Genomic DNA, 25,570 nt, shown 5'->3' with positions numbered 1-25,570 from the left:
GCCCAGGCCCATTCACGATCCTCTGAGGTTCAGGTTCTGACACTGGAGTTGAGAGCTGTTTAGCTGCCCCAGGGACAGCCAAGTGGGAGCTTTCCAGGAATTCTGCAGTGGGGAAACCTTCACGGAGGGCTCAGGGTTGTACTTCTGACCATTGTAAACGATTGTTCCCTGTAGGAATTCCTGGTTTTCCCAGAAACATACTTTTGAATGCACAGTGTGGAACTTGTCCCCCACAGCTGGAACTTGGCCTGGAGTTGCCTGGTTGACTGAGTCCCCCTTGAGCAGCACACGACAACCCCAGGGAAGCGACACAAAGCCCATTTCTCTCTGGAAGTTGGCTCACAGAGAAGTCCAGCTGCTGGACTAGTGTGGAGAGAAATCAAGAGGAGATGGCTCCAGGCCAGAAGCTGGGAGTTGGGTTGAGTGTAGGAAGGCCGTCCTGTGTGGTTGGGCTTTTGTCTACACTGTGAGCAGAGGTCTGGCTGAGCCCCTTGTCTCTGGCCCTCATGTGTGCCTGAGCTGCTGGACTGTTACTGTCCCATGTCCAGCCACAGAACCTGGAAGGTCTCTGGTATCAAGAAAACACATACTGTATTTATTTATATTTTTCAAATCAAATCACAGGTCCACACTAGTCAAGGGAAGGCTCTACCACTGAGCTACACTGTCACTTCTGACACGTAAGCTGTAAATAGGGCTTCAGAGCCTCTCTGCTAGTCAGTCAACTTTTACGGAGGGAAGGTTTGCTTTGACTCAAGGTTTCGTTAAAGTATTAAAAGGTTACTCCTTGGCTGGCTCTGTTGCTTTGGGGGCTGAGATGAGGCAGATCATGATGGAGCATGTGAAGGGCCAAAGTTTTAATGTCCCCTTCAAGGTCACACTCCCAATGACATAACATCCTCCTGCTGGGTCCTGTCTCCTAAATGTTCAAACACAGGCTGGCACTCTAACCTTTGTCACATGGGCCTTGGGGACATTCATCTAAGCTTCCAAATTTCTGCCATTGGAATTATGGGTCAAGACACCTTTATAACGAGGCATGAGTGCCCCTGCCAATGTCCCACAGGGAAAGAGATACAGAGGTGACCATGGGAGCTCATGGCAGGCAGGGCTTCAGGGACGTTCCCTGGGAATACAAAGCAAACCAGTCCCGAGCTGCAGTGGAAATGTGTCCCCTAAAGAGCTGTGAACTGCAGAACAGAAATTGTTGGTGAAGTAAAAAGTCATTTTGAAGTTTGGGTAGTGTCTGTATTGAACAGATATTGTGAGGACGGATATGGAAAAAACAGATCTGATGGCACTCCGGAGGCTGAGGCAGGAGGATTGCAAGTTGAGGGCCACTTTTGGCTACAAATAAAACAACCAAACAAACCAACAAACAAACAACTGCCCACAAAACCAAAATAAAACAATAGAGAGCAGGGAGGGCCGCAACCTACCAAACTCAGTGCCGGATGGAAGCAACTTAGAGGCACAAGGGTTTATTTTGACTGACGGGTTCGGAGGTCCAGTCCGTGGCTGCATGGACCCACACTCTTGAACAGATCAGCAGCGAGAGCATATGACACAGGATGGTTGGGTGTAGCAGTAGGTGATTAATGCTACTCTAATCGCCCTGGTGGCTGCGACACATTCCTGTGTTCCTCGCTACCCATCCCAATGTTCTGGGTTCTCTCTGAGCTGTGCTTCTCCCTGCATGGCAGTTCTGAATCCTCTTCTTCTTGAACCTCCCTGGCCTGTGTATCCTAAAGTCGCACCTCTGTCTCTCTGCCCAACCACTGGCCTCCGGCAACTTTATTTACCAATCAGAACCAGCCGGGGGCAGGGACCCTCAGCATCTTATAAGAATTACAAAACTTCTCATGCAATTTTTGGGAACTCCATTAACATAATACAAGCATCAGACCAAATCCACAACAGTTGAGCAGGAAGCAGGGTGTGTGTGGAGAGAATTATGCAGGGATAATATACTTCTAAGAGCCCGCCTCCTCCAGCTAGGCCCCACTCAAAGCTTTCAGAACCTTCCACAATAGCCCTATCACTTAGGGACAAAGTTTTCATAGCAAAACCTGTGCAGGACATTTTACATTGTAACAAGGGTCAGCATAGGAGGACTGGAGAACCTCTTAATAACTAAGGGTCACCAAAGTGAAACCCTGTTTTCTGTCCTCAGGTATCGGGTAAACTTCAGACCCAGATTTGTCACTAGGTACAAGATAGTGACCCAGTTGGAATGGAGATGCTGTCCTGGCTTTAGAGGAGCAGACTGCCAAGAAGGTCCCAAAGACCCCATGAAGACCTCCCGGACCCCACCAGCTCGACCAAGAAACAACATAAAGAAAGCCACAGGTAATGTCTTGTTGGTACCCTGCTGTGCGTGGTCACATTTGACGTTACTGGTGGTCTATAATGGACGGCTGAGCAAATCCTCATGTCGAGGGAATGGTATTTGAAGAAGCAGGAGTGGTTGGTGACACATTTCCTTGCAAGTAAATTGCCTCATTAGGGCCACTTGTAGATCAGCCTGGAGTGGTGGTGCACATCTGGGAGGCAGAGGCAGGAGGATCACTGAGGCTCTGATGCCAGCCTGGGTTACATAGTGAGATATTGTCTCAACAAATGAATAAATCAGTGAAAAAGCAAATGGACTCGTTCACTCTCTGGATGAGCTGTTTGCAAAGCTGAGCCCAAGTCAGAATTCTCACACGATGCTCACCTTTGTTCTTAAGCATCAGATGGACAGGGTGAACTTTACAGGTAACTTCTGTCCTTAGTATTTTGCCCTTGAATCAGCTTTATTTCCCCTCTTCTTAATTTCAGCAGATGCAGACCAATTTATTCTGTGAAATTAAATGTTAAATTGGTTTAGTTCTTATTTTAATTATTATATTAATGAGTTACTTCAAGTTTTGAAACTAGTAGTGAGTCAAAATATTTTTGTAAAGTAGATTGTTAAATAAATTTTATTACCAAAGCAATGCATAGCACAGGAAATATATATTAGATTTTAATATATATTTAAAATAGTAAATTTTCAGACAATGAAGATGTGAAGTCCCAGAATACTTTTAGCTTCAAGTTTTATTTTATCAAAGTTTAAACATATATGTGACTTCACAAATCAAGTTGTTTAATGAGGAATAGTGGGAAGGACATGGATGGCCCTTTTCACTTCTGCCTCAGAGATAGTTTACCCTGAGCACTTTGTGTTTTTCTGAGTGGGGATTGAACCCAGGGCCTTGTTCATGGTAGGCAGATGCTCTACTCTTGAGCCACACCTTCGGCTCATTTGAGTACTAGCTGAGTCTAGGACTTTGCCTCATATCTTTGTCTTCTCATTATGGAAGGTGAAGATGTAACTCCCTCTGCCCATTCTACAACAGTGTTTCTAGTCCCTATGCATGATTGATTGATACTTGCTGTATACACTCACAACAGTGTTTCTGGTCCCTATACATGATTGATAGTTGCTGTATATGCTCACAACAGTGTTTCCGGTCCCTATGCATGATTGATAGTTGCTGGATATAATGTAGTAGCATTTATAGCCAAGCCCTGTAGTGCACTCTGAATTCCTTAGAGTTGGTAATTATATATGTTTTTCCTTTGTTTTTTAATGATTTAATCCCTATTTCAACCCACACTCATCTCTGGTTATCTTTATGGCCCCCTGACCAGGCACAGCACAGCATTTGCTTAAAGTGATTCCTCCAGGAATCGCCTCAGTCGTTCAAAACTCTCAAAACTCGTCATCCTGATCTATCCCCTGGGGTGCTAATCTTCCTCTCTTAGTTGGAATCTGTTTCCTCCATCTGTTCCTTTGTGTGACTTGAATGCAGCCTCTGGCTGCTACCTTTTCTCTTCTTTCATTTTTCCTTTGAGATAAGGTTTCATGAAGCCCAGGGTAGCCTCAGACTTGCTATGTGGCTAAGAATGACTTTGAACTTCTGACCTGCCTATGTCTGTCTCCCAAGTGTTTACAGGTGTGAGCTACCAAGCCTGGTCCATGAGGTTCTGGACCTAAAACCCAGGGCTTTGTGCTTGCAAGGCAAGCAACCTACCACTGAGCTATATGTCCCAGCCCCATCTAGTACATTCATGAAAAGATTTTGTAGGAGACAAGCTTTTATTTTGCATGTATGGTGCGTGCATGTGTGTGTGTGTGTGTGTGTGTGTGTGTGTGTGTGTGTGTGTGTGTGTTTGTTCCTCAGAATTTTTAAGACATTGCTCAGTTTTTCTGTGTGTTTTGATACTGCTGATACCAAGTTTAAATCACTTCATTCCAAGTTTTATATGCTTTACGGCTGCTCTTTGTCCTCACTCCCCTTATGGCCATATTAATGGAGTCTTACAAGACAGGGGAGAGAATGCTTGTTTTCTAGCCTTTCATCAGAGGGCAAAGCACTTACAATCCCAACACATGGAAGGCAACAACAGGAGAGTTGGAAGTCTGAGGGCCAGTGTGGTTTACACAGTGAGACCCTACCGTGAGAGCAAATGCTTTGCTTTCTGCTTTATCATTCATTCACTGGCTTTAGAAAGTGCAAAACCTATAACCCACAGAGCTGCAGATACATTTTTCATTACTATAAGTTATTTTTTGGTGGAGGAAGGGTTTAAGATAGCTCTCACTATGTATCCCTGGCTGTCTTGGAGCTCCTGTAGACCAGGTTGGCTTTGAACTCACAGAGATCTGCCTGCCTCTTGTGCACTGGGATTAAAAGTGTGCACCACCATACCCAGCTGCCCCTCCCCCACACCCCTCCATCCCTGGTCTTTCTTTTTTTCTTTGCTCAAAATAATATTTTAATCATCTTTGATTGTTTTGTTTGTTTGTTTGTGACAGTGTTTCTCTGTAGCCCTGGTTATCCTAGAACTTGCTTTGTAGACCAGGCTGGCCTCAAACTCACTGATCCACCTGCCTCTGCCTCCCAGGTACTAGGATTAAAGGTGTGTGCCACCACTTCCTGGACATTTTTTTCTAGTATCTTAAGATAGAATAAAATTTCCAGTATGTTCTTTATAGTTCTCTACAGGCAAGTACTTGCTTAGGAGTTTGGATATTTGCTCCTCCATCTTGTTTTCCTGGTATGTGCACTTTATATATGAAAGCTGCTTGCTATTACAATCTTGTGTGAGAGTAAAGAGCAGATGTGTGCAGCATTTAGATTCCAGGACCTTTTATCTGGCACACACCCATTGTATGTGATTGCGACCGAGTTGCTTGGGTTTCTTCTCTCCGTTGAGTCTCTCTCTGGCTGCCAGGCTGGCCATGAGAGCTTCGTCCAGAGTTTCTCTCCTCTACTGCCATGCAGGCCGTGGTGGCTTTGTTTCTCACTCTGCATTCAGTTGCTTTAGTTTCTGTATCTCCTTTCTTGTTTAATTTAGTGTTTTCTCTCTGTTGATGTAATTCCATTCCATGACTCATTACTGTGATTGTTTTTTGTCTTTTGGATAGTTTCCCTGTGTTCTTTTTCTCAAAATAAGATTATTAGAAATCAAATGTTTGCATGCTTCCATCTCTTTTTAAGCCACCCCACCACCTCTTCTTGCACCGGCCTTGAACCTGGGACACGTCTTCTTTGCAGTTAGTGCCTCCGTCTTCATAACAAGGCCAAACAAGACTCTTGGCATAATAAGGGTGCTAAGCAAAGCCGAGGAGCAGTTCTGGAGGTATTTTGAGGACAACCTCAAGTGTGAATTGTAGGTTGATGTCAAGGCAATACATGATTGGACAGTAGGGAGTGGGGCGGGGCCAAAGATTTTGTAAGGCGGTAGAGTGCAGGAGCAAGGGAGAATCAAGATGAAAAACAAAGAAGAGCCATCTTTGTCCACGAGGCTCTGAGTAGCCTTAGGTAGATGTGATTATTTCTGAGGGTTTCTATGGGTCAATTTGTTTTTTTTTTTTTAATTGGATATTCTCTGTATTTACATTTCATGTTATGCCCTCCCCTCCCATCCCCCTGCCCCTCCCCTTGCTTCCATGAAGGTGCTCTCTCTCCTAACCACCTTCTCCACCTCAGTGCCTTGGCGTTCCCCTACACTGGGAAAACATGCCTTCACTGGACCAAAGGCCTCTCCTCCCATAGATGCCAGACAATGCAAGAGGGTCAATTTGTTTTATCTAAGTGGGCAGTTTACATCTTTGTCAAGTGGTTGTAAGCTTATTGTGTAGATGTATTGTGTGGAGAATTTACCATATATGTCTGCCCGATAAATCACTGATCATTGAGTCATGATTTTACCAGACTGTGGAGGACGGTGTGTGAGAACAATGGCTGAGAGGCAGCTGGGGCGTGTGGATCCGGCCCTGTTGTTCGTGCAGAGTGAGGACGCAGGCCGCAGAGATGTCTGAGTGCCAGGCGTGGTAACTGCCCACCTAGGGGACCGAGTAGAAAGGGCAGCTAAAATAGAGACATGGGGGGGGGGGGTGGCCTGTGAACTGCATGGCAGAGTAGCAGCTGGGGAAAGTAGATCTGGCGCAGTGGCCCATGACTCTGTGGGGACCGGTAGCCGAAGGTCATTTTTTATTTTCCTCAATAATAAATGTCATTGCTCAAAAGTTTGATCTCTCCAAAGTGCTTTGTGGCATTTATAGCTGGAGGTCAGTTAGTGGGGCATCTAGAGTTCACTGGGAATGATGTGTTCCTATGGTACTATAGATAATATGATGTGATAAGATGTGATAGGGTATGATGTGATATATCATGATATGACATGTGATATATGATGTAATATGATATGACATGATGTGGTGTGATGATGTGATATGACATGACATGATATGTTGGGATGTGATGTGTGACATGATATATGATGTGATAGGACATGACATGATATGTTGGGATATTATGACATATGATATGTAATATGTGGTGTGATATGATATTGATATGATGTGATGTGTGACATGATATATGATGTGATAGGACATGACATGATATGTTGGGATATTATGACGTATGATATGTAATATGTGATGTGATATGATATTGATATGATGTGATGTATGACATGATATATGATGTGATATGACAGGATGAAGGACCTCACTGATAATCTTGTATCATGTGCACACTCTGAACAACCCAGGCAAGGTGCCCAGTTTTGTATAGGAGGGCAGTGTAGCTCACAGAAGTTAACTTGTGTACAAATAGTAAATAACGGAAGCAGAACAGCGTAGTGAACGGCTTGAGCCTAAACTCATCCTCTTCATAGAACTTCTTGCAGTGGGGTTGCCATGGAAAACTTCAGTACCTTCTGCAGGGACCTCATAGAAACCGGTCACTCATGTCCAACTCTTTCTTTCATTCAGATACTGATCCAAGCCAAGTCTCACAGCCTAAGAAAATGTCGTCACCAACAAATGCAGCAGCGCCAGATCGGGTTGCAGATCCAGAGCGAGGTCCTCCGGAACCTCAGCAAAGCAAAGTCCAGGTGCTGGAGGAGAAGGTTGTCCGGCTCAGCAGGATGGTGCTGGAGCTCCAGTCCTCTGTGGCAGGCCTGAAGGAGAACCTCAAGCACACCGTTCAAGATGACGGCAGCAAAGAGCCCTCCTCCTGGCTCAGTCACCTGCCACAGCCAACCCCTGACAGCACCTTCGCGGGAGACGCGGAGCCCAGCCAGCTTCCTGGAATACTCAACAGCAAGGAGCCGGGCATGAAGGACATCAAGTCTGAGTTGGCGGAGGTCAAGGACACGCTGAAGACAAAGAGTGACAAGCTGGAAGAGCTGGATGGGAAGGTGAAGGGCTATGAAGGGCAGCTCAAGCAGCTGCAGGAGGCAGCTCAGGGCCCCACAGTCACCATGACAACCAATGAGCTGTACCAAGCCTATGTGGATAACAAGATAGATGCCCTGAGAGAGGAGCTCATGGAAGGCATGGACCGGAAGCTGGCTGACCTGAAGGACACGTGCGAGTACAAACTGGTGGGTCTCCAGCAGCAGTGTGATGACTATGGCAGCAGCTACCTAGGGGTGATAGAGCTGATCGGGGAGAAGGAGGCAAGCCTGAAAAAAGACATCGCCGACCTCCGAGCCCAGCTGCGAGACCCCGCAACCCAGCCAAGCTGCTGCGATGGTCAAAAGAGCAGCGATTTCGGCCAACAGATTAAGACCCTAGACCAGAAAATCGAGAGAGTGGCCGAGGCCACCAGGATGCTGAACGGACGGCTGGACAATGAGTTCGACCGTCTCTCCGTCCCGGAGCCAGACGCAGACTTTGACGCGAGATGGAACGAACTCGATGCAAGAATCAACGTGACGGAGAAGAACGCAGAAGAGCATTGCTTTTACATCGAGGAGACCCTGCGGGGCGCCATCCACGGGGAAGTGGATGACTTGAGGAAGCTTCTCAATCAGAAAATCCACTCCCTGGAAGACCGTCTGGGAATCGTTCTGCAGGCGGCCAACAGCTCAGATGTGGAGTTGACACCCGTGGGCCCAGCCTTGCCAGGGCAGCTAGGGGCAGAAAATGAGAAGGTCCTAATGGAGCTGGGCCGCCTGAAGGACAAAGTTCAAGTGGTTGAGGACATCTGCCTGCAGAGCTTACCCCACGGGGTAGACGGAGCTCTGCCGAGTGGAGAGGACCTCACGCATGGCGGCCTGGGCCTTTTGGAATCCCTCAATGCTACGATGCACAGCCAGTTCCAAGAAACGAGTCTCAGCATCCAGAAGCTGCAAGAGGACTTCATTGCTCTCCATTCTCAACTGAATCACTCAGGGTGCACGGGGACTTGCGTGCAGAATGGAGTGAGCGACAGCCGAGCAGGTGACAGCGTGGAAGCAAGTGGGTTTACTAAGACAGGGGAGCAAGACAGGACAGTAGGGACTGTCCCGGCCCCTGGGGCCTCTGTGGCTCCATGCTGTGGCCAGCTGGAGGAGCGCTGGCAGCGGCTGCAGAACCAAGTGCTGGCTGAGCTAGACGCGTGTAAGGAGAGTGCTCACGGGGTTCAGAGCGGGGTGTCTGAGGTCGAGGGCAGGGTGTCCCAGCTGGAGCAGACATGCAGCAGGCTGGATGTCATCTCGGGGAGTCTGCAGAGGATCAAGGAGGGACTCGGCAAGCATGTGGGCAGCCTGTGGAACTGCGTGCGGCAGATGAATGGGACGCTCAGATCACACTCCAGAGACATCTCTGGCCTCAAGAATTCTGTGCAGCAATTCTACAGCCATGTTTTCCAGATCTCTACCGACTTGCAAGATCTGGTCAAGTTTCAGCCATCAGCGAGTAAGTGAATTGATTGACAGCCCCATTCTGTTGTATACATTCGTAGCTTCAGCAGAGCTGTGGCTTTGGAGGGTTTCGGAATGAACTAAACGATATCAGTGCTTCCACAAGTATGGTTCATAGATCAGTGACAGCTGTGACTCAGGAGCAACACGCCGACAATGGGGACACAGACCAGGCTGTGGGTGTGGCTCAGCTGGTAGAATGCTTGCCTAACACACAGTTCCCAGCACCAGCTCAAGGGAGGCATGTCTCACGCTAGAACTTGGGAGGCAAGGGCAGAAGATTATAAGGCTTCAAGGCCAACGTAGGTTACATAAAACCCTGTCTCAAAAGAGATCCACATGCACAAATATGGATGTATGCACACATACACTCACAAGCACACAGTCTTGCACACACATACAGACACATACACTTACTCACATGCATACACATGTACATACATGCACAGATGTATATATGCATACATTTAAACTGCACACACATATACACTCTCCTCCCTGCTCTCCTCCCTGCTTCCCTTCTCATGGTCCTTTCTCTCCAAGCCTCGAAGCCACAACCCCGCCTATGTCTCTTCTGCCCAGCTATTGGCTGTTGGCATCTTTATTTACCAATCAGAATTAACTTGAGGGCAGGGTCCCAGTGTCTACATGCAGACTCCAGATCTTGGGGACCCACACTTAGCAGTATAATAGACAGTAAAAGACAAAACCTAAACAGGTATAGCCTCCAGTTTGAACAGCACCATTTCCTGAAGATGCTAACTCTGTTTACAATGTGTATTTCTGGCTTGTTTTTCAAAAATAAGGTGTTCATAGGTGTGTGAGTTTAGTCTGGGTCTTCAGTTCCATTGATCAGTCTGTCTGTTTTCATGCCAATACCATACTGTTTTTATTACTATAGCTTTGCAGAGTAACTTGAGACCATGGGTGGCAGTACATCTAGCAGTTCTTTTATTGTTTGTGATTGTTTTCCTGATCCTGGGTGTTTTGCATTTCCTATGAAGTTGAAATTTTGATATGAATTGCATTGAATCTGTAGATTGCTTTTGGTAAAATGGCCATTTTACTATGTTAATCCTACCAATCCATAAGCACAGGAGATCTTTCCGTCTTCTTTTATCTTCTTTAGTTTATTTCCTCAAAGTCTTAAAGTTCTTATCACACAGGTCTTTCTTTCACTTGCTTGTTTAGAGTTAGCCCAAGATATTTCATATTATTTGAGGCTATTGTGAAAGGTGTTGTTTCTCTTAGTTCTCAGTCTGTTTGTCATTTGTATATAGGAGGGCTAGCGGTTCTAGTGAGATAGTCTTGTATCCAGCCACTTTGCTGAAAGTGTTTATCAGCTGTAAGAGTTCTCTGGTAGGATTTTTGGTGTTGCATATGTAGACTAACATATCCTCTGCAAATAGAGATATTTTGGCTTCTTCCTTTCCGATTTGTATCCCTTTGATCTCCTTATTGCTCAGTTAAAAAGTCAAGTTCTACACTGAATGGGTACGGAGAGAGTGGACGACTTTGTCTTGTTACTGATTTTAGTGGAGTTGCTTTGAGTTTCTCTGAATGTAGTTTGATGTTGGCTGTGGGCTTGTTGCAAACTGCCAAGGTGTGGTCTTAATTGAGAGCCTCTGCTCCCAGATAACTTTAGCTTGTGTGAAGTTGACATAAAATTAGCCAGCACAGAAGGTTATAAAACACCTTCTGCATACCAGCATGGCCCAATCCCTTTAGGGATGCTTGCTTATAAGCTCACAGCTATCCCACATGGACGGCAGAGCTTCCGAGAGGGACATGTGTCTGAATTCCTGGGATGGAAGGTGGATCTGGGGTGGGAGGGGGCAGCATGCAAAGGTCGTTGAGCTGCTACACAGTGCTCAGCATTTTGTGTCCCCCAGATCATCTTTTCTACCAAGGTTACACAGGGCTGGTGCCACACAGCTGAGCCCTCACTGAGGACAGAGGGTCATGTCCAGGTCCTGACACCTCATGAGGTATGGGGAGAGTTCATGGTAGTCGGGTAGACATGCTCTGGACTTTGTCCTAGAGCACGCTGCTCATTTTGTAGATAAAGAGTCACCAGATCTAAGTATGGCTGTGAACTGGCCACGGTCCCCAGACTCAGCTATCTTGTGCCACACAGCCCCCGCCTTAGATCTTTCAGCCCCTGTATCTCTGGAATGTAGAGTTAAGGTCACGAGTCCTGTGTGTTCACAGGGTAATTGTCCCTTGTGGTCAAAATGCTGTCTGGACTGTGTTTTACAATAACAGATGCAGCCACATATTTCCAGTTAATTGGCAGTGCTGGACAGCGTGGGAACCTGTGTCCATTCTGAGGCTCTTCCGTGGAGTTAGATGGTAATTCTGGAGACAAAGTGCTTTCCATGTCCCCGCTTCAGACTGGGATCATGCTGTGAGTGCAGACCTTGTGGGTTTGGGAGCACTTGTGATGGAGAGGAGCCAAAAATGAGTGGTGACCTCTGACCTCCAGAGCCCCCAGGCCCAGACCTGGAACCTGGAGTGAGCCTGTGCTAAGGCTGAAGTCACAGGTTAGACAGTTAAAAGGCAGCCACGTATCACTGAGCACCAGAGGCCTGTGAGGCTGTGAGCAGCAGGGTGAGCGTGAGGTGAGCGTGTGAGAAACACTTCCAGAAGAACGTGAATGGATAACTGAGGAGCAGGTAGAAAGAAAGGCAGGACGGGAAGGTGCAGGTGTGAAAGGTGTGTATTTTGCTATGTCATCTCCTTCCCCAACCTCCATGGTGGTTGTTTTAACTACGTCCTGGGGCAGGCGCTTGCACAGGGTAGCTTGGCTCTTGGCTTGGCTGCACTTTGGTGTATTCAGCCTGAGTCACCCACCCTCTTAGCTGGGTTTCTGTTCGGAGGAAGGTTCAGGTTCATGTAGGCCACAGACCTGGAATCTTGGTGACCTTCCATGTTGCCCCTCTCCCTGTGTGTCCCTTTGGGCTTTTTCATATCCCAGCTTACAGCATGGCAGCCGGCTTACAGAGGGAAAGTAAGCTGTGGTCTCTGACAGCGGGAGCCAGAGTTAGCGTGGAACCGCTTCCGCCATATTCACTCTGTGGGTCACAGCAAACCAGCCTTTGAAGGAGTCCCTCCTCCCACAGTTAGACCCAGCCCAGCCCAGCCCAGAGGACGGGGAGGAAAGTACAGCCTGATTGCAGGTTAAGAATATAAACTCAGGTTCCTGCTGTGGGCTCACAGATCCTTAAGAAGGATTCATATGCAAAAATATGTATATGCATTATAAATATATATATATATATATATACACACATTTATATATATTCATATACATAGTCATACATGTATATATCTAAGAATCTCCTGATGAGCATACAATTTCTGAACAATGAACAACTAATTATATTATAATAATAATTACTATTCTTACTCAGACTGGACCCAGTCTTGGCATTCCCCTGCCCCTCAGTCCTGGGATTTCAGCTAACCACGGTGGTCCTCCTTACATTTCCATTGAGTCATTTATTCATTGGTTCATTCACTCATTCATGTTTTATTCAGTCTCTTACCTGGATCCCAGTCTGGCCTTGAACACATGGTAATGGTTCTACCTCAGCCCCCTGAGTTCTTAGGTCACAGGTATTGCCATACCTAGTTCTTTAGTTTATTTAGCAGATCTTTCCTAAGCTACTTCCAGCCTCAGCCACCATGGATCCGACACTTCAGAGGAAAAGAGGAACCTTCCGAGGAAGTGAAGGTCCGACTTTAGCAATCAGTACCTTGAGGAAAGATAAGACACAATAGATGGGGGTGGGGGAGGGGCTTCTTTAGCAGCAAGGTAGGAAGGGCTGCGAGATGTAAATATGCTGAGGACATAAAGCCTGTGGCAATCTGGGCAGAGAGAATAATGTGCTGGAGGCTGGGACAGGGGTGGGTTTGTTCTGTTGCAAAGCTGAGCTTGGCCAAGTGCTTCATTGAAACAGAAGGTAAGAAGGCTGCGTGGGAAAGGGTCTGAATCTGGTTATGCCACACTGTGTGGCTCTGAGCAGGGCCTTGGATTTGAAGTCCCATGAGAAACAACTGGGAGACGGTGGCCCTCCCCAGGCTTGAAGTCCCGGTTCATCCGTACTAAAACTCCGTGACTTGAGTAGGTGGTTTACACCCTGAACACCTACCCACCTCCTTTCTCTGTCTTTGCGCTGGAAATAACAGTCACAATGGTGCTTTGTGAGTAGAAGAAAGATGGCAGCTGTGATCAGTGAACAACCCCCTCCCCAGCCTGTTTTAATTCACTCTCGACCCAATGGGTGTAGAATGTACTCCTGGCTGAGCTCATGTGTCCCACTCCAACTCCTGCTGTCACTGAGGAGAGTGGAGACCTGGGTGGGTCAGTTTCTGGGGAGACCTGCAGAGAGCTGCAGGGTAATACCACCCCTCCCTTCCTTTCTAATTAGGGGTCTAATGGAGAATGTTGAGCCTAGAAGTCTCCTGCCAGAACCCACAACATCACATCTTGACACCCTTCTTGACTGCAAGTGTGCTCCTTCTGAATACATTGGGAGTTTTCCAAGCCCCTTGTTCTTTGTGCACCAAGACTTCCTGTTTGGGGCCGTCTGTGACCTGTGGTTTTCTACCGGGCCTCTTTGTACATGAAATCACAACTCTGAGACTTCTTATGTATGGATAAACTTCAGCCAATAGCTTTGGCTCTGTTCCATGAATAGCTCATATTCCAATAATTCAGTTATTCTATTCTAAGAGCGCCACATGGTCTCAGTTTCATACATCTGTCTCCTCATAGTTCAGGGCAAATGTCCTGAGCCTATTTTCTGAATCCCCTCTCTCTGTGCTGGGTGGCCCACCTTCTAATTCTGCCTTAGCTCACTGGCCATAGGCATTTTTATTGAGTGGTGAAGCTCCTGCACACTGCACAAAAGATTCCTTCTACAACCTTATTGTTGGGGCATAGACCTGGGTCCTTACATTCCTGGCCTTTATTTTTTTATGTGGGGGACACTTTTAGTCCTTTAAGCCAATTTAACACATCTTTGCCTTTCTTTTCTTGTTATTCACTCCATTCTTCTCAAGCTGCGGTTTCTCCCCCCGCATGCCCTTGAGCGAAAGAATGTTTGGTGCCCAAACATTAACCTCCAGGACAAGTTAACCCTCCAGGATAAGTTAACCCTCCAGGATAAGCACGGAGGGTGGGATCTGCCTTCCTGCCAGGGACCCTAGTCTGTAGCACAAATGTCAACAGAAAGTACTTTTGCAAGATCAAGCATGTGTGAGGACAAGCTGATGCCGAGTCTCTCTCTCAGAAACCACCACTTCCCTTCTAACTTGTGGAGGGAGGGCGTTGGAGTTGAGAAAGAGAGATGTTGCTATGGGGAAGTCTCTTGTCCTCCTTCCAAGAAGGGACAGCCTTGACACAACCACAGACAGCCTTTCGACATCCTGTGCTGAGAGGGCCTGGCTGGGGCTCCTGGTCTTGCCCTGGGAATCCTTCCTCTTGGGATTCTGTGAGACCACAGACTAAGGATCCCGTTTTGGTCAAGTTTCCTACAGTAAGCTATAACAATGAAAACCACAGATTGGTGGATTCCTGAGCTGTAAAGTCTGGCTGGGGCTGGTACCTGCCAGCTGCATCCTGATGGCTTTGGCCTTGAGCTTAAAATCCAGAGTTTGGGGGCAGCTTGTGTCCAAGGTACAGTGAGGGACTATTATAATTCTGTGAACTCAGAAAAAAAAAAGCCAAAAAACCAAACGAATATGCATGTTAGGTAGTTACAACTCACACTGTGTTCTTCCCTGGGGCATCTGGTTTTGTTATACTCTAGCTGCTGTAAGTAGCAGCTTTTATTCATCAAAATTTTGAATTTTGTGTCTGGAGAGATGGTTCAGCAGTTAAGAGCATGCACAGCTTTTAGAGAGGATGGAGTTCTGTTCCCAGGACACACACACATACACACACACACACACACTCACAAACACACATACACTCACACACAAACTCACACATACACACTCACACACACATAATCACATACACACACACTCACACACAAACTCACATACACACATATTCATATACACATGCACTCACATACACACACACACTCACACACATATACACACTCACACACACACTCACATACACATCACACAATTTAAACAGTTATCATGGTAAAACAAAACTCTGAATTTGAACAGAATCACTCCAGTCCAGAGCCTTCCATGTGGTCACATGTGTGAGCCCTGTGTAACTTCGAAGACATGGCTCACCCAGGAGGTTTACTCAGCAGAGGCGAGGTGAGCCCTGGGAATTGGCTGCTAAAATACAAAGCCACTTCCAGACCTGTCCTCGAAATGGAAGGAAACCGCATCACAAGTAGCAGGGCAGGTAGAGCCACACAGGGCAAGAGGTGCCCAGAATGGGGGAGGGGGACAAATTACCAACAGTGATACCATAACACTAACACAAGGTCAGCTACGTGGGCAAGCCCGTGTACCGGCTCCAGTGTCAGCTGCCTTGCTCAGTGAGTACTGTACCACAGAGCCACACCCACAGCCAAGGATGAGTCTCCCTGCATAGCGTATTCATGTGAATATTAGAATTAACTGTGAATTTATCTTTTACGAACCTCAAGTGAGGCTGGTCCCTCCCTTCTCACCCTCTCCCTGCCCCCATGGGACCAAGTGCTATGGTAAAGGGGCTTCAGTTCTGATGTCACCACGGTGTCACACGTGTGATGCAGACGTGTGGGGATTCCCGTCTTCACTGGTTTGGACCAAGCAGAAATCAGACCCTTGTACCAGTTCTGACTTCTGTTCACTGCCTTCACACCCGAGTCCTCCCAGCTGAGTGGCCACAGGCTCTCTGCTCTTCTTGAAGAAGGTCCCTGCAGTGTCCTCTGTGAGCGGCTTGGGCAGGGCAGGGCCTTTCCTCCGCTGGGTGCATTTCCCCTTCTACACTGTCAAGGGCACAGTTGAGATCATGTGATGGCCTGTGAGATCTGAGGGGCCTTTCACTTGCCCACCAGTTGCTACTTCATGGCTAGGCCTCCTGTCCTGCAGGAACCTCTTCACCCTGCAGGGGAGGGGGGGCGGTAAGCAGCCCTAGAGCTTTGGAGCCTGTGTTTTGAATAGGCAAGCAGCTGCTTCTCTCTCTGCAGGCTGTAATGGTAAAGATCGTCCTCCTAGGCCCATATTGCTTGCAGGACATCCCATGTTTGTCACTTAGCACTCTGAAGTGTCAGTTTGATAGGTTTCTTTTGTAGCGTGTACTTTTGGCTACACTGCTTGAGTTTCCAGAGAGTTTCCGGAGTGTGCCTGCCCAGCAGCTGTCTCAGATCCACAGGTGAAAGACACACAAACCCTAGCTCATTTTTAACCTATCTTACTGGCTCAATGGCTGGGCTCTTCTAAGCCTCGCATGGCTAGTGTGTCCTTATCTTTACTCCTCGGTCAACACCTCTAAATCTGCCCTCCACTTATTTGCCCAGTTTCCTTCTCTGACGCCCACAGACCGCTTTCCCTTTCCACCTACACTTTGGAAGATCTCCCCGGTAGCTCTGAAACTGTTCCACTCCCACACCCCTCCAACCCCCATCTCAATTCTCTTCTCCTAGCCCCTCGGAACCTGGAAGCCCCGCCTTTTTTTTCTGCCTAGCCATTGGCCGCTGGCATTTTTATTGATTGATGAATAACCAATTGGGAACAAGGACCTTCAGTGTCAGTACTCACAGATTCCCGATTAAATCAAAGCACCAGAGCCGCCCCTCTGGGTTCTTTCACATCTAAAACTTGTATTAAACTAGGGAGAGTAGAGCGCACACACGGCATGTGGAGGCCAGAGGGCTGTTTCCAGGAGTGGGTTCTCCTCCCCTAGTGAAGCAGGGTTTCGTTTCTGCCACACTGTGTGTTCCAGGCTAGCTGGTCCTCAACCTCCATGCAGTTCTGCCTCCCTTTCTGCTGTCTGTTGGAGCTCCGGGATCACAGACGTGCCACCATGACATACAGCCTTTAAAATGTGTTGTTCAAGGCTGGGACTCAGGATGCCATGCTTGGACAGCAGCTTCCCCACTTCCCCACTGAGCTAACCTGCTGTACTCTGTTGTTTCTGTGAGACAGGCTCTTGGTGGGTACCCCTTACTAGCCACTCTAGTACCCAGGTTAGCCTTGAACTCACTGCAGTCCCCTGCCTCGAACTTCTAAGTGCTGAGAGTATACCGTACATGCACTGTATATAGATAGTGGATTTCTTAGTCTCAATGTGTAGATTCTCTGGCCTTAGGACATGGCTAGAAGGTGTATCCTCTGGTCAGGCAAGTCCAACCCATGACCAACTATGGCCTAACACATAGCCATAAACGTGGAACATGGTGTGTGTGTGATTTTGTATGTGGTATTTGTATGTGCGTGTGGATGAAGCTCAGGAGTCAAGCTTGGTCACTTCCTTAGCCATTTTCACCTTGAGTGTCTAATTTTCTTTTCAGGATCATATGTATGTGGATGTGTGCACGTGAATGCAGATGTTCCCAGAGGCTACAAGCCTCAGGTATCTGGAGCTGGAGTTGCAAGCCACCTGGCATAGGTGCTGGAAACTGAATTTGGGTCTTTGCAAGGGCACCCTGCGCTCTTAACACCAAGGCATCTCTGGTCTTTCTTCCTTATTTTGGAGACAGTCTCTCACTGAGCCTGGAACGCCATTTCTCTACTTTACAACAAGCTCCAGGACCCAGCTGTGTCTGCCTCCCTCTCAAAGCACCGGAGTCTCAATGCCCCTGCACCTAGTTGCTTTGCAGGGGTGGGTGCTGGGGTCTGAACTCAGATGTTCACGTTTGCTTGTCAAGCACTCACTCAGGGTGTCATCTCCCCAGGAGTTCTTCTGTCTCTTCTGATTCTCTCTCTGCATATCTCTGTCTCTATGTCTCTCTGTATCTCTCTCCCATCTTTCTTTGTGTCTCTGTATGTCTTTCTATCTGTTTCTGTGTCTCTCTGTATCTCTCTCCTGTCTTTCTTTGTGTATCTGTCCTTCTGTCTCTCTATTTCTGTGTCTGTCTGTCTGTCTGTCTCTGTCTCTGTCTCTCACTACTTGAGCAAATGCTAGACACCTGGAAACCAGGTATTCCCACCAGTCTTCTGATGGCCCTCACTTGACTTTCATTAATAAATAATAATAATAAATAAATAATTAAATAATTTATTCACACCTGTCAGCACCAGGTTGAATTCTGCCTGGATGGCAGAAGGGGGCACTGAGGCTGAGGCTGAGAGCTAGGGAGGTTTTGTCCCACAGCCAGACCCAGAACCCTGGAAGGCAGACTCTAACACCAACAGTGAGGATCGGTCAGTGACTAGACAGCAGATAAAAGCCTAACTCCTGTGGCTGGGCGGAGGGTATCAGCTCAGATGGGGACACGCTCTGTAGCATTCCAGCCTCCACAGGAGTCTTGTTTTTGACATTGGCTTTTAATTGGCTCCCCTACTGCCCTTATTTTGAGATAGTTTTATTCTGTATCCCTACCTGGCCTGGAGCTCACTATAACTCATACTGACCTCAAACTCATAGCAATCCTCCTGCCTCAGCTTCCCAAGTACTAGTATTATAGGCATGAGCTGCCACATAAAACTTAATCAGAGCTTTGGAAGACAGGGCAGGATTACCCAGGGGAAAAACAACCTCCTCCTCCCTCCTGGCTCCTCTCTCTTCCCCGTGTGCCCCACCCCCAGCCCCCTTGGCAGCTGGGCCCTGTGCTCTCTCAGTTTTCAGGGGAGGGATTCCCTTTCTGAGTGAGAGCTGTGTCCATTCAGGGAAACTCTCTCTCTGAACAGAGTGCTGCTCCCGTCTGTTAGGACTTGGTACTGAATGTCTGTAGAAAGACCATGTGACACTGGGTGGAGCCCAAGCTGGGCTGAACCAGGCCCAGCCTTCTGTGTTGTCTGGTTCAGGCCGCTCTGCTCGCCCCTGGAGCCCTGATTTCTTTGCTCAAACAGGATTTTAAGTTCTTGCTATTTTGATAAGCCTGGTGTTAAGGAAAATGAGTCAGAATGAATTACCATGGTCCTGTGCACCCAAGCAGTCCAAGTAGAACCTAGAGTGGCCGTGATTTGTGGGTAGAATTAGGGTTCCTAGTGTCCCGGCTGAATGGTAACCGTCACAGCCTCTATCTTGGTGTCCCCTGCCAGGTCCTACGCTAAACCGTGGGGATCAGAGACAGTGAAGGCGAGCACGCCCTCTTCCCTTAAGATTTTTATGCACATGCTTGTAAAAACATATGTGGTGGGTAGAGATCAAGGCCAAATGTCTTTGTTATGTGTATGGGTGTTCTGACTGTGCAACACACACACACACACACACATACACAAACACTGCCAAAGAAGCCCAAGAAGGTGTCAAATCCCTAGGAGTAGATTTATGCACAGTTGTGAGCTGCTGTGTGGACACTGAGAATTGAACTTGGTCTTCAAGAGTAGCCAGTTTGTAACTGCTGAACCATCTCTCCAGCCCCAAGATTTAAATTCTATGTGTATATGTTTACCTGCATGTAAACACATGTATGCATGCACACCTTTGTATGTGTGTACACCTTTGTATGTATGTACACCTTTGTATGTATGCATACCTTTGTATGTGTGTACACCTTCATATGTATGCACACCTTTGTATGCATGCACACCTTTGTATGTGTATATACCTTTATATGTATGCACACCTTTGTATGAATGCACACCTTTGTATGTTTGCACACCTTTGTATGTATGTATACCTTTGTATGCATGCACACCTTTGTATGCGTGCACACCTTTGTATGTGTGTACACCTTTGTATGCATGCACACCTTTGTATGTGTGTACAGCTTTGTATATATGCACCTTTGTATGCATGCACACCTTTGTATGCATGCACACCTTTGTATGCATGCACACCTTTGCATGCATGCACACCTTTGTATGCATGCACACCTTTGTATGTATGCACACCTTTGTATGTATGCACACCTTTGTATGCATGCACACCTTTGTTAAATGAAGCAGAGGCTGAGGTTGATGTCACTGAACTGTGGTCATGGCTCCCATGTTCATTGGGGCAGGATCTCTAAATAAAGCTCAAGAGCTCCCTGATACAGTCTTGAGTATTCAGAGGGAGGAAGAGGTGGCAGCTCGTGCCTGCGTCACTGTGGTGGCCCACCTCAGACAGGCAGACACCTGAAGCAGGAGGTTCCTCCACTGGTGATCTGAGAGTGGGAAATGGTGATGGTGCTTCTTTGGGGTCTGTGCCAACTGTAGGGACAGCCAAGGTTCCTGACACCTGCTGGGGCAGCCTGGGGGTCTTCACAACAGCCCTTCACAAGCCAGCGGTGAGGCCACTGGCCTGACACCGAGGCTGGCTTGACTTGGAGACTGCAGTAGTCGGTGGCATTAGCCTCATGGTAATGTGACTCATCAGTGAGGGAGCACATGCTGAAGGACACGCGGTGCTGGAGTCAGACTCACACTGTTTTGGAGTTTCACCATCTACATCAAGGAGGCCCCAGCTGTCTTCCCCGCGCTCCCTGGGTGATGGAAGGCAGCTTGGCTGGAGTCTCTTTGGAAGATGCCAGGCGAGCTGTCCCAAGCTCTAGTATGGTTTACATCCCACTGGGGACAGTGCCTCAGCTACACAGTCACAGCCTGTTGTAGCCAATCAAGGGACATTGATCAAAGGTCATGGGAGCCTCACACAGGGGACCTGGAGACATTTGAACATTGTTTTCTCACTTCTAGCAGAGGAACCCTCAGAAGCAACCCAGGAACCATCTCGGAAGACCCCAGACCTAGAATCCACCAGACCCTCGGAGGAGGCCCCCACTGAGCCGCCCCAGTTGACCCCACTCCCAAAAGACCCTACCGGACCACCACAGACAGGCCAGAAGCCAGTACTGCCCCAGAGGCCCCTGCAGCCACCGCCTTTGCCTGCCTGGCCTGGTCGCACTGGGTTGCCCTTCCTGCCTGGCTCCAGCGGAGTTATCATGGAGACCGGAGAGGCTGGGCCTCCAGGCAGGATGGGCATGTCCGGAAGGGGCCTGCCTCAGGGAGTGGATGGACAGATGGGGCAGGGGCCAATTCCTAGCTCAGAAGGCTATGCAGGTGCACCAGGTAAGTCTGCCCCATAGAAGGCACGGGGTGTTCTAGCCTGTTCTAGATTGTTCTAGCCTATGCTTGTTTGTTTGTTCTGTGGGTCCAGAATTCCACCTTTACGGGACAATGTTCGGAAAGGTAGCTTCTAAAGGGCATGAGAGTTCAGAGAAACCTCTTTCTGCTTATCTGAAATGTAGGTATCAGGAGCACCCCAGAAGAACAAAAGTAATATTTAAAAGTGTAGTTTCCCCGGGGAGGATGAGAACAGAGATGTGGAGAGTCAGACCACAGCCATGCCATGAGGGAGGAGGAGGACTGAGAAATACCTGTGCAGGAGCTGACATTCCACTCTTTGTTTTCAGGCTACCCCAAGTCACCTCCTGTAGCCACCCCAGGTATGTCTACACAGAACCCTGCATGGGACTGCTCTCCTTGGTGGCCTCTGCCCCCACTTCCTGTCTCCTCCCTTGGGGGTGCTGCCACGGTCGGACAGCCTGGAGCCTAGGCCCATCTACACCCAGCAGACCCCCTGGTCCTGGCCTCTGTAAGACTCTCTCTAGAGAGAACTCAGCAGCAGGAATTTTCCCTCCTACATGGTCTCTGTTCATGTTTATCAAAGGGAGGCTGGATGGGCTGTCCCGTGTGGTCCAGATGAGCCTTATTGGCTTTCAAGCAAGCAGATCCCTAGATAACCCTCTGCACCCAGCAGAGACATAGCTAGTCAGCGCACAGCAGCTTCACCTTTTTCTCTCTCCCTCTCTCTCTCTCTGTCTCTGCTTCACAAGCACACACTCTACACAGACAATCCCTTGGAGGCTTTCATATGCACGCGCGCATGCCCAGTTTCCCCATTTCTCTGTACTAGCCTTGGTCTGACCAGGAGTCTCTGGGCTTCCAGTAGGAGGTATAACTTGTACTAGGTGTCCATCAACACTTTCAGAAGATAGGCAGGTTCACGTGCTCTTGCCTCTCTCTGCCCTAGGGGTGTCACTGCCTGCTCTGGTGTCCTTTTCAGCTGGTCTTACCCAGAAGCCTTTTCCCAGTGATGGAGGCATCGTCCTCTTTAATAAGGTGCTCGTGAATGATGGGGATGTATACAACCCCAACACTGGTGAGTATCTAAAATGGTCATCTCGTGTGGCACTTGGAACCTGGGGAGAATATAAGCTGGGCAGTGGATTGTCACCAAACCTCCAGTTCTTGGTCTGCAGGTGTGGGAGGGCAGCATGTGGACTCACCACTTTTGGAACTGCTGCTCAATTTTTAATGGTTGCTCATTTTTTGATAAGCTATGACCTGTCATACCCCAGCCCCCCCCCTTCCATCTGCCCTCTATCGGTCATCAGACATGCTTTATCTACGAATGTTCAGAGGCAGAGACTCCCTTCACAATTTTTTTTTTTTTTTTATGATGAGGCAAAAAAGGGCTGAGCCTAGAGTGTGGGGCCTCACGCACGGAGGCAATTGCACAGCGGACTTGGGAAGGCGCCTATGGCACCGTGTGTGTTCCAGGGAACCCTGGAGACTGTGGTAGAAGTTGCATCGAGCCTCCTTTCCCTTCCTCCAGCTTGTCCTGTCTCACCGGTTCCCAGACCACCATCTGACTTGCTGGCACAGAGCCCTTCCTGATAGCCACACATGGGTCTTTCCTTTAAAGGATAATTCCGTCTAGACCATGGGGCAACCTGTGGCTCATGGGAGGGAGGTCTAGCCCAGTCTCCTTGCCTTTAGCAGTTATTGCTCCCATTTATGTAGACATGAACATGGCCTGCACAGAGAGGGGAGGGCTTTGATCATCTTGGTAATGTTTGGCCACTCTTTCCACAATTCCAAGCCCTGCTACCCTCTGGCTAAGTCATAGATGGCAGACCAGGACTGTTGGTCCAACTGGCTGCCCGTCTAAGCACGGCCACAAGTGGTTTTTGTTTCCTGGCCTGCTGTAAATTTAGGAAAAAATTACTCCAGGTCCTGGGATACTGGAGCTCTTATTGCTTGGACATTATAAGCATAGGACAGTGGCTCTGAATTGAGTGACCCGAGTCTCTGGTTTGCAAGTGAGCGGCCATACTGGGGCTGACGGTAGAATGCTTGTCTAGAATGCACCCGTCCCTAAGGTTGATCTTAATTTTGGAAAAACAGATGTGGGCAGGTGGTACACTCTCCCAAGTCAGCCTTCCTTCTACAGGCTTGGTGACTAATCATCCTAAGACACTGGATGCCAAAACCCAGGGGCAATCGGAGGCAATCTAAAGTTGCCTTATGTGAGATGGGTCCAAGTTAGTCTGCAACCAGGGTGTGGGCCAAGACCGCACATGAATTCACCTGTGTTTGGCTCTGTAGGGATCTTCACAGCACCATATGATGGGCGCTACTTGATCACAGCCACCCTCACCCCTGAGAGAGATGCCTACGTAGAAGCCGTCCTGTCTGTTTCCAACGCCAGTGTTGCCCAGCTACACACGGCTGGGTATAGGAGGGAGTTCCTGGAGTACCATCGTCCCCCTGGGGCTGTGCATACCTGTGGGGGCCCGGGGGCCTTCCACCTCATTGTGCACTTGAAGGCAGGGGATGGAGTCAACGTTGTGGTGACTGGGGGCAGATTGGCTCACACAGACTTTGATGAAATGTACTCCACCTTTAGTGGTGTTTTCCTGTATCCTTTCCTTTCCCACCTCTAGGGAGACCAGGAGGGGAAGAGGCTGTAAAAACTCCAAAGCTTTAATATATTTGGTTTATGTAACTGGAGCACTGAACTAGTCCGCTGTACACACTCTGCCTGCCCCCAGGATAAAGCCCTTACCTCCCTGTAGAGACTGCCACCCTTGGTTTCCAAACAGCTGTGGAAGTGAGAATTCTGTCACTGTAACTGGACAACCAGAAGATTTGTTAAGTCCCCTTTGCTGGAAGCTGGCTTCTCCTGTGCTGCCTAAAAGCCAGTTCTGTTCGAGGTTCCTGGGTTGGACCTACTAGGTGCTACCAGTGGAGGCTCATGCTGCCCGCTGACTGGGCTGGGCCGGATGCAGCTGGAAGACACTGTACGGATGCGACTCTTCACTTCAGGTAGAAGACTACACACTGAAGCGCTGGCGTGGGCTGTCCCACAGTTGCTTGCCGGTACAATCTGGTACTGATCTCTGCTCACTGGGCCCTGCTACCGAGGTGGCTGTAAGAGACATTATTTATGAAACCTGCCGGGCTCCTTAAATGACAGGTACGATATAAGTGCAAAGACAGGGAGCATCAATAAAGATGTCAGAGTCACTGTCCCTTTTGTGTGTCTGGTGCCTTACACCTTGGGACTTACTGGCGGAGGTGGGGAGCAAACTAGAGTTCTTTACATGGTTGTAAAAAGTACGCCTGTATAGATTAACCCCATCATTATGTGTCTTACACATCTGGCTGGAGAACAAAGTCCAGATGTCCCTGAAGGTCAGGGCCTCCATGGGGAAGTGAGCTGGCTGCAGGCAGTGAGGCTGGCTTCTCACTGGTCCACTCACTGGCAGAGACAGCACTACAAATTCCAGTTCCTAAGCAACAAGAGGCCCAATATAAAATGAAGGCTGACTGGAAACAGAGCACTTGAGATGATCCTTCTCCGGCAGCAGCACGCAGCTCTACGCAGGGCCATCTAGCTCAGGGTTTGAGGAAAACCGTCTGTCAGCCAGGACCTGCAGGGAAAGGCAACTCCCCCAGGTCCCTAGTGGAAGGCACAGACGGGGAAACCAGTTTCAATAGCCTTGTCTTGCTTCTAACCCAGTTGGCAGAAGAGGCTAATGCAGTAAAAATACATTGACTTTCAAGGACTGTCTGGAAATAAAAAAAAAAAAAAACTATTATGGGATGTTTGGAAGGAGGGTCATGGGCGGCCTGGTTTCCACAGCTGTGGAGTTGGCTGCACAGGACAGAGTGCTCATGCCTGTCTGAGAGATGACTCATGGAAAGCCCTGAGCAGCAGTACTTTTAGGAAAGCCTAACTGGCTCACAGGCAGGCTTTTGCCAGTTTCCCTCACTCCTCCAAGACCATATTGTGGTTTGGTGGCTGCAAGGCAGGGACCTGGTGGGATGCACGGACACTGTACTCCCCACTCCTAGACAGGTCTCTCCAGTGTCCAGTGTGCATGACTCCTTTACTAGCAGAGCTGCACTTGGCTCTCTACACAACAGGGTGGAGCGAGCCCAACCACAGCAGCAGTCTCCTGCTCACCGCAAGACAAAAGGGGATGAAAACCCAACTCCAGCC

General features: G+C 48.4%; 1 protein-coding gene across 2 annotated transcripts in view; it reads left to right on the top strand.

Annotated features, from left to right (window-relative positions):
- EMILIN2 (elastin microfibril interfacer 2) overlaps positions 1–24,528 on the top strand; it is a 47,810-nt gene extending 23,282 nt beyond the window's left edge. Inside the window, exons 3-8 of one of the 2 annotated variants that reach the window (XM_080936405.1) lie at positions 2,174–2,349; positions 7,316–9,226; positions 20,980–21,348; positions 21,693–21,725; positions 22,313–22,441; positions 23,671–24,528. In XM_080936405.1, the coding sequence (XP_080792531.1) occupies positions 2,174–2,349; positions 7,316–9,226; positions 20,980–21,348; positions 21,693–21,725; positions 22,313–22,441; positions 23,671–24,008 (2,956 nt within the window). In that variant the 3' untranslated portion in view covers positions 24,009–24,528. Of the gene's footprint in view, positions 1–2,173; positions 2,350–7,315; positions 9,227–20,976; positions 21,349–21,692; positions 21,726–22,312; positions 22,442–23,670 lie in introns of both variants that reach the window. The other variant, XM_080936404.1, reaches the window with a different exon arrangement.
- Positions 24,529–25,570: the final 1,042 nt, after the last annotated feature.

Source organism: Micromys minutus (genome assembly GCF_963924665.1).
Source record: "Micromys minutus genome assembly, chromosome: 23".
In the NCBI taxonomy this organism is placed as follows: domain Eukaryota; kingdom Metazoa; phylum Chordata; class Mammalia; order Rodentia; family Muridae; genus Micromys; species Micromys minutus.
The sequence above is the reverse complement of the archived record's forward strand: the minus strand, read 5'-3'. Positions and strand labels throughout refer to the sequence as shown.